General features: G+C 41.2%; 1 protein-coding gene across 9 annotated transcripts in view; it reads left to right on the top strand.

Annotated features, from left to right (window-relative positions):
- The first annotated feature begins 84 nt into the window (after window positions 1-84).
- The window catches only part of LOC140646130 (cohesin subunit SA-2-like), a 65,338-nt gene continuing 55,887 nt past the window's right edge, over window positions 85-9,535 (top strand). The window contains exons 1-6 of one of the 9 annotated variants that reach the window (XM_072849563.1): window positions 85-144; window positions 704-885; window positions 5,295-5,379; window positions 6,024-6,170; window positions 8,188-8,284; window positions 9,280-9,356. In XM_072849563.1, the coding sequence (XP_072705664.1) occupies window positions 842-885; window positions 5,295-5,379; window positions 6,024-6,170; window positions 8,188-8,284; window positions 9,280-9,356 (450 nt within the window). In that variant the 5' untranslated portion in view covers window positions 85-144; window positions 704-841. The other 8 variants (XM_072849562.1, XM_072849564.1, XM_072849568.1 and 5 more) reach the window with 8 other exon arrangements.

Below are 9,535 nucleotides of genomic sequence, written 5' to 3'. Positions count from 1 at the left end.
CGGGACGTGCCCAGGGCCGGCCGTGATTGACGCGGGGCCGGAGCCGGGGTCCGGGCCGCCGCAGCGGGGGGAGGGGGAAGGAGGGGGGAGCCAGGGGGCGGTGTCGGCGCGCGCTCGGGCCTGGGGAGCGCGTCCCCGCGGCAGGTGAGTGGCGGGCCGCGCGCGCGCACCGTCGCCCTTCCTTCCTTCTTTCTCTCCTTCTTTCCTTCTTTCCTTCCTTCCGTCCTTCCTTCCTCCCGCCGCCGCCTGGGCCGCGGCCGCGCCCCGCCTCGCCCCACCGCCTCCCCCGGCGCGGCAGCCGGCGCACCCGCCTCCAGCCCGCAGCTGTACGTCTGCGTGCGTGTTTGTACGGGTGGGTGAGGGTCCTCCGCGTCCCGGGCCGGCCCGCCGCCTCCCGCTACGTCCCTTCGGGGCGGCGGCGATGCGCCTGAGGCGGCCCGCCTGTGGGGCGGGGGTCTGCCCGGAGGGTAAGGTGAGCGGCCGTAGGGCCCCGGCGGCTCTCTGGCGGCCGGCGGCTTTGTACGCGCGGCCTCGTCGGGGCTCCTGCCAGGTGCAGCGGTCCCACCTCCGAATTCTCCTCTTGGAATTAATTTCTCTCTCGAAGCTGCATCCCCTTCTGCGACCTGGTTTTGTGGGGGACTCTCTGACGCGGTTTTAAGGGAGCTGCCTAGAATGAACTCTTTCTCTTTTCTTTTCTTGACAGTTTTTGGCTGCTGTCTTGCCCGCGAGAGCCAAAGCTTTGTTAAGTTTTTTACCACTACCGATCTTGTTGAAGTTTTCCTCAGAAGAGATGCTGATCGTGTTAGCTTGCTGTCTGTGCTGCTGAGATGATGTAGCGGAAATGATAGCCGAGCCCAACACAGCCAGTAACCTTCCCAGCCAAAAGTAAGGCCTGGCGCAGGTTGTCTGTCAAATTTGGTGGTAAATTAGGGCGTTGTCCCTTGAATTTGTGCCCGGTGGGTAGTGGGGCAGTCTACAATGTGTCATTTTGGGTGGGAGGGAAGTCAAAAGGGATTTGCTATGCACTATGTCTTGTTACTAATGTCTCTGTTTTATTCCCTTTGTGTATTGTGTAGCATCTTCTTAATGTAGTGTTTTATGCTGATTGACAGGGACCTTGGCCTTAACAAGCTTTTCTGTGCCTTATTCACTACAGTGCAAATGAACCTACTTTGGAAAAAACAAATAACGGGCAGATTCATAGTCAATGTATGTGTTTGCTTCAGTGGTGAATTTGGGGTCGCTGAAGAGGAAGAGTGCTAAGTAATCTGTAGTCTCCCTGTTGGCATCGAAGGGGGCATTGCTTCTCCATAGCTGTTTTTATCAGGGATATGTCAAGTCATAATGTATTTTTTCAGTCATCAGTTGAGATGATCTGAAACAAAAAGTATTCATGTCATTGTTTACGGAATGGTATTTAAGAGTTCTACTTCTAGTAGAGCAGATATAAATAAATAAATAAATGGTAAAGTTAAAACATTTGGGCATATCTTGTCTAGTTTCAAAGAGTGAAGCTTCTTAGGTGTCCAGTGTTGCATGCTTTGAACTCATTGCAGCCCAATCTTTGCTGATCCTGTCACCTTCTGAGCAAGTCTGCTCCAGGTCTTTTGTTTCATTAAGCTCTAACAAAAGCTGAGAGATGTATTCCTCGTAGTCCATGATGACAATTAATATAGCTTCCCATATGTCTTTTCCAGTATGTTTCATCTGAAGCCAGCCTCTTAGTTTCAGAAGTGTCAGGAGGGCACCTGGCAATTGTTTAGCTGAGCTTCGTATGTTCCTTCTAAAAGATTAAGCAGTTGTATTGAAATTTATGATTTTAAAAATCTGCAGGTAGGATTCTCACAGTAACATAGATTAATTGTTCCTTTTACACAGCCAAAGGAATATGTTATCTCTTTGTTAAAGAGGTAGCTTTCTTTTCAAGTGTGAGTCACTAAATCTGCTCTAAATGTTTATTAAGATGAGAAAACTGAATTCAGCAATTCTTACAATAGTATCGTGTTGGAGGACTAGACAAAGGACTTTGCTTCCTTCCTACTTCAAGTGTTTTTATCTCATCAGTAATACTTCAAGTGCTAGTGAAAGGACCATATTGTGGCAGGAATGTGAAGTAAAAATGAGTCTGAGCCATATGTAACAGGGTATAAAGGTGAAAATTAGGATGAGATAGGAATGGAATTCTGCCTGTGCTTTCTTACTGATTGCTGATGGAAACAAAGTAAATGGCAGAGAAGTGTTTCTTACCAGTGCATGAGGCAGTGAATTTAGGTATGCAAAAATGCTCAGCATGGTGTAGACTAATAGAGGGGAGCAAAAAAATCCCAACTAGTTCAAAACTTGTCAAGCCTACTGTTGCACTCCTATAGTTGAAAAGATGTTAAATGGAGTTATGTATAAGGATTGCTGCAGAAGCGATCCCGTGTCATCTTCAACTAGGTACAGTGGTTCCTATTTTGCTCAAGAAGTTAAGAGGATGTCTTGATTCTTTTAACAGTTTCTTCAGCAGAAACTTAGTTGTGCAAATAAAAACTCCATTAAAATATCTCATTTAATTTCTCAGTGGTTTCATGGGGTTCAGTTTCTAGGCTATGGTCTAGTTCCTGCAAATGTTTACGTACCTGCCTTATGAATAACCTTACTGGAAACATCAGTATTAAAAGGAAAAAAAAGAAGAGAAAGGAGAAACATGAGTATTGACAGTATCTGGATTTAAAAAACCCTCTACTTTTGTGTAGGTTGGCTGTTGTAGCATGGTGCTTCCTGGGGCATTGCTGTGTGCTGTGGTGCACTGATAACCAAAACAATTCAGAAACTAAATGGCTTTTTAATATTAGTATTTAGTTACATTTGTTGAGTGATTAAGACAGATGCTTAGTGCATGTGTGAAAGTTAGTCTAACTGGTTTCATCACAGAGATGTTGTTTTACTTGGTGTTGTTAGCCCAACATGAGGAAGCTGTAGATCAACGGTCTTCTCATTCTTGCAGGTTTTGCTGAGCTTTAGTAAGCATGCTGTTCCATATACCAGGCATTCACTTACTTTGTTGAGCCCCTTTTGTTACAGGTACATTTTGCCTGGCATAAGCTGACAAAGTAAGTAGCACAGGGACAGTAGATACCATCTGTAGTGCCATCCTTCAGGATGTTCTTGAGAAAGAGACGCATGAGCTAAAGCTTCAAAGAAGTATATTCTAGAGAGAGATATTAAAAGCAGTACGTGATCAGACAAGTACTTGACTGAACTGTCCTGCAGCAGTTCTGATTTTTTTATTATTTAAATGTTTTAATTCAACTCGGACTCAATTATAGTTGCTGTAATCAAATGAAATACACTTATTTTCATTATGGGATGGAATAAGTTGCTAAGTAGTACATGCAAACAATTCAGGAAAATTGTTTGAGAATGCATTGAGCATTATGTTGAGGTATAATGCAGAAACAGGTAACACCTGTTACCATGATGTTGGCTGGCATCTGAGTTGTAGTTCTAGTGAAACAGTGCAAGTAAGAACGTGTTAGTCCAGCCCCATAATGTTGCACTCTGCTTTGAAATCAAGAGTGAAAGGATTTAATCGCATGGGAGAAGCAATTCCTTGACAAACACATTTGGATTCTTTTTGTTTATTTGTGGTCTGTAGAAGAATCTGGGAAGAGCTAACTGGCACCAGAAAAGCAATGCATATTGCTCTCTTGCTGCTCGTTCTTTTCAATTAGGAAGTCTCTGGTGGCGTTTGAGATACTTAATCTCTGTGGCTCACAATTACAAATCGAAGAAAACATTTGAAAACTTCTGCAAACTATTGCTTATAGTGTGCTGACTCAGTTGTGAACTATAGTTCATCTCTCTCTTTTCTATAACATGCAGAAGTCCAGACAACTGATGTAAGGATTGGTTCATCCTGAATTATTTTCTTGGCTTCTGTCTGTCAAACACTGTGGCACATTTTGAACTTTTCTGTGACAAGACGTTAATTGAATTTAACTTTCATGGGACTTTTCTCTGTAGGGAAGTTAAGAATTTGCATAATTGTATTTGGAAATTTGATATATTTTTATAGAATTTTTATAGGAGTCTTTGGAAGTGTAATTCTACATTGCTTATGGTGAAGTATCCCAATAGATTAAAAAAGTAAACAGAGATGTGTTTAAATAAAAACTTCTGTCTGCTCTCACTAATGAAAGAACATCAGGACCTTGGTCCTGCAGTTGATGCTATTCAGCCTCAGGATTTGCTTTGCAGAGGCAATGTCTGACTGGAACAGTCTTGGGAAGAACAGCAACAACGGTGCTTATCTGGCATTGATAAACCTAGCTGGAGTCGAGCTGGCTCTGCATCCATAGCACAGTTAATTCTCCATCTGGGTTAGCCAACACTGGATATTGGAGAGTTGACTATATCAAGCAGTGTAATACACTGTTTTTTTTCTTTGTGAAGTGGTCACTGGTGTTAGTACACTCTCTTGTTGCAGCAGTATCACAAGAATTAAAGTAACTGTGCACTCTCATATTTACTTTCTTTTTGTGCCTTCTTATAGTACAAGTCAACTGGCTTCATGTCCTGGCCACCATAGTCTAAAAAGAGGCCATAGCAGCCAGCTACCAGTACTGGACCTGCTGCACAAGTGGGATCCAGCTTGTCTGCTTAAACATGACCTTTGACAAAGCATATTGTTAGCACTGGGAATGATGAAAAGTGGCGTGATTTCATTGCAGATAAATGTATGGCTTCAGATCTCCCAGAAAGTGCATCTTTATTTGTAAAACTATTCCTCCATCATATTAGCAGTCACCTGCAAATGAAGTTTCTTATGTGTCTTTTTTCTTCTGTTTTATAGACAAAGTAAAACAGCTTCTTCCTCTCATTTTAAATTGTAGACCCATCAGATGTTATTACCTTGTTTTGTGTAGAGCACCCACAAAGTGAATGCATACTTGTGTTATTGATTCATGGTGCAAAGCTCTTAAGTCACCAAACGCTGCCTTAAGTCAACATCAGCTTTCTGTTTCTTTTACTTACTTTCTACTTCCTTGATATCTTTGATAGTTTTGCTAGTTTTCTAATTATCTGTGTATCTTAGAGGAAAGCCAAGAGTTTGAAAAAGGCCCCAAATTTGTTGTACTTTTAAAAGTAGCTGTTTGGGTTTTAGTGACAAAATGACATAACTTCCAAACGATTCATTAAAAATATTAAAATACATATATATGCTTTTATTTTCTTCTGTTGTTTGAACTGAAGTGTGTAGTTCTGTGTTCTCACTGCTAACCCCTTCAACACGTTTGTTAACGCTTCAGAGAGAATGCTGTCCATGATGAGACTGTGCCTGAGTCTGCTGTGCAGAATGGCAGCTGTGTGAGAAATGGCAACCTGAAAACACCAGTAAGTTGATTTTTTAATTTTTAATTTTTTTTAATTATCGAATTTATTTTCTGTCTCATTCAGTTGTCACGAAATTTATTATTACATAAAACAATCACAGTACAGTGCATCTAAGATCTAGTCACTAGATACAGCTTGACCCCCAAATTCCATTGGCATCAGGGCCTCAATGCTGACTTTTGAACAGTCAGTTCATTTCAGCATGTGTTCTTCCTTAGCTGTGCATTGTGTGCAGCTGATGTTAATTTGCAGGTTGTGTGTTTACCCTGTGTGTGAAAAGATGTAGAAGAGCTTCTGTGCTTGCTGTCTATTATTCAGAAATTACAGCTGCCACTGAAAAATGCCTTCTGGGTAGTACACAACTGTTCAGAAGCTTCTTTTCCTGCTATACCTTCCTATGCTTATTACTCATTGTTGAGAAAAAATTCAAACTGGTAAATCCTTTCTTTCATCCCCTTCTAGTATGGTCGTGTTTGATAAGGTCACGTTTTATCAGTGTCCTTGAAGTTTAAAAGTTAGCACTCTGGGGAAATCATTACAATGAGAGTAAAATAAACTTGTTATTAGGGGATAATTCATGTATCTGTGAATGGCTGTTCTGTGTTGCGCTTTCTCCCATACTTTCTTTGCTTGACTTGTTTCAGAGAGAGAAACGGAAGGTCCGAGAACAGTGTGAAAACATAAGGAGAAATTCTTCCGGTAGCAGAAGAGTGAGCCAGCTGCAGAATGGCGAAGTGGTTGAGGCTGTTACGTTGTTTGAAGTGGTTAGCATGGGGAAGCGGGCCATGCAGGTATTTCTAGCTCTGAATTCTGAGAGGAGTTAGTGGAGGGAAGATGGATAAACAGTGTTCATTTCAGTTATTTATACTCTGTTTATTGTTCTGTTTTGGCATAGGTTGGAAGAAACGTGTTTGATTGGAAAACTGTTATGAGCATGGCTCTTGAAAAGAATGCATATTCAAGAAATTAGTGAAAAAGTAGCTGTCAGATATTTAAAAACAGGAAGGAAATATGTACCTCAACCAATCTTCCTAAAGCAATGTCTGAACATACAAAAAGAGAATTATTTTAAAAAATACAGAAGAAGTTCATCAGTAGAAAATTTTGGTTGTTCAGAATTCTGAAAATCAGGCCATTTTTTTTCTGGGAGCTTGCGTTTTGGTATTTTTCTTTTACCTCCATTCCAATGCAGTTTGACAGCAGTTTGCATAATAGTCAGGTTCCCTGTGCATCTATGTAGTGAGCAACTTTCTTCAGTGTGAGGAAACCCACCTTCCCATACTCTGTGAGCATATGTGTATGTTATGTTTGTATGTGTGTATGAAGGATTAAAATCTGGAGCCCTAAATATTTTTATACAGGGTTATACATACGTCTCCAGTACATAGTGTCTGAAAGCAAAGTGTGTGTGTGCACACATGAAAAGTACATTTATATTTTGGATGTGAGACCTTAGTTTTTCCAAGATGTTTGTGTGGATGGACTTTTGCTATGCTACAGCTGTGTTAACGTCAGTAGAGCTCCCTGAAGAGCTCAGCTTCTGCTGTGCAAAGCATGATGTTGTTATCCCACAAGTGTGAGGTCGTTTGCCCGGTGTGCGAGACGCCAATATACACACAGGGCAGAGGTATTTTATTTCACGTCTGCGCAGAGGTGGGTGCTAGGTGGTAGCTCCACAAAGCTAGCACTAAGTTCGGTCATACCGGTACAGTATTTATACAGTCTAGTTATGCATATGCGTAAGTAATTACACAAAGCAGTTTTCTATTGGTCTACATTTCTCTTATTTAATCTTAAAGCTACAGTGCTACTTTAATATTGTGCGCACGCTCAAAGGTGAGGGGTCTCTCCTTGGGCCGGGGTCTCCAGCTCGAGGGGTGTGACCTTTAGTATTATAATGAGGATAGTTCGCATGAGGGTGCTTCTTATCACGCTTCTACTAGTTGTTTCAGATGATTCCCAAAACATCTTAATTAGCTTGTATATTTCTTCAGGATGTGCTTCTCTCGCAAGGACAGTAATTCTTGTTTAGACGTTCTGCTTTCCAGCCTTATCAGCTTTACGTCAGCCTTGGCCTTCCACCAGCTCCTGTTAGACTACGCTGTTAGACTACAATGTGAAGGGCTTGGAAAGGCAGCAGCTTGAGTCCAGGCTGCTGCTGCTAGAATTCATTAGACCTGTGTAGCACTACAGGTGGGTTTAAGCCTGGATGGCTTGTCGCAGCAGGCCTGAGTCACATACAGGCTGTAGGCTGTACTGCCCTAGAAATGAAATTTGGAGTTGTTTTTTAGCTTAAGTGTAGTACATGAACTGTTTCAGCCTTCTGCACAAACTGGGTGCTAGAGAAGAGGAGAACTCCCAGGGACAATTGCTAATATTAATTTAATATTAATTATTAGGTGGTGCAGAGGTTAAACGTGGGTGGTTTTGGTGTGGGGTTTTTTTTTTTTTAATGAAACTGTTACTTCAGTGCGGGCAAGAAATCAGGAGGATGAAGTTTTGTTTTTTGTATGTTAAATTTGTTAAAGCTGTGGTTATTTTCCTGGTTAACAGGGAGCAAAGCATCTGTGAGTGGCAACATTGCCTAGAGACTTGTGAATGAGCAGTTCAAGACTTCATTTCGCCCCAGAAGGAGTCTTTTGCATGTACTATTAGAAATGGAACAAAATGGTGTGGAGTTTATTCTCATTTTTATAATTTAACGGAAATGGAACAATGTTGGTTTGTGTCTTTATTATGGATGTCCTCAGTGGAGTGCAGCATGCTGTGTTCAGCTCCTGACTAATGAGTTTCTTTAATCTGTTCTAGTCTGTAGTAGATGACTGGGTTGAAGCTTATAAACAAGACAGGAATGTGGCCCTTCTAGATCTCATCAACTTCTTCATTCAGTGCTCAGGCTGTCAAGGTAATTTACCCTCTTAGTAGCCCTCTCCAGTGTCTGTGGGTGAGAGTAGTCTGAAGTGTGCTTTTTAAAATGGAATTTTTCTCTCCAGTAAATCATGTACTTATAATCTGTACTGTTCATTAAGACAAACTCCAGATGGGCAGTAAAGAATGTTGCTGGTTAAATTCTTTGACTCTGTGTTTACAGCATACCAACTCAGAGTTGTATTTGAACGTGGTTTGCAAGGTCAGGTTTCTGAAGTGGCATGTTGCATCACTTTGCAGAATCCCCACATAGGGAGGATGGTTTTGATGACCGTTCTAATTAAAATCCAGTGTTTCAGTTGCCATTTGTTTTGTAATTTCCTAGTATCTTTTGTTTGGCTAGTATCTTTGAAAATAAACAACTAGCAAATTAAGCTCCCTGCTTTGGTGTCTAGAAAAGCAATCTCTTGCCTCATTGCGGTTACTTTTACCAGAGGGTTGTGAAGCTGTCTATTTCATAACAAACATTGAGACACAGTGACTTCTGGGGACAGTCTGCTAGCGAAATGCTTCAGGATGGCAAGTAAGAGTTTTAAGAAGACTATTCCGTTAGTTTGAAACTTCTGAGTGTATTTAAGCAACTAGAATGTACCTTTTACACTTTTTTCCAGGTCTTTGACTAACATGCCTTCTTTTATGGGAGATGTTTTGGGGTCTTTGATTAGCAGTGGGCAAAATTTTAGTAAATCCCTGAAGTAAATGAATGGACAGAGAAAATAGCCATGCCAGACAGCACAGGGCAGATTTCTGATGTGAATTTCAGTTTTGGTTCATCAGTATTTTCTACTATAAATGAATTTATGTGTCTCCCTACATATATGTTGCCCGTACCAGTGTAAACAGAGATAAAAGAGAGTCCCCCTTTCTTTGCGTTTCTAAATTTAAAATAAAGTCCTTGCTCTGGTTTTGACTTGATTAATATTAGTAATACGGTTGTCAGTAATTATTCTTTTTAAAACATTACTTTTCTAGGCATGGTAACAGCAGAGATGTTTCAAAGTTTGCACAAGAAGGATGTCATGCGAAAAATGACAGAGACCTTTGATGAGGTAGGCACAGCTTTGACTTTGCATGCCTTTTTTATATAAACAATAGGCTCTACCTTAATAGCCATCCTAGACAGAGTTCCTGTTGCTTATCAGGAGCTGTGTCCCATTTCCTTAATTTAGTAAAATAATCCTGTTTTTCACAAGAGAAATTTGGTGTTGTAATGACCCATTTTAGCAGC

This window comes from Ciconia boyciana, chromosome 1 (assembly GCF_034638445.1).
Source record: "Ciconia boyciana chromosome 1, ASM3463844v1, whole genome shotgun sequence".
NCBI classification, from domain to species: Eukaryota; Metazoa; Chordata; class Aves; order Ciconiiformes; family Ciconiidae; genus Ciconia; species Ciconia boyciana.
Note: the sequence above shows the minus strand (reverse complement) of the source record. Positions and strands in the feature narration are given on the sequence as shown.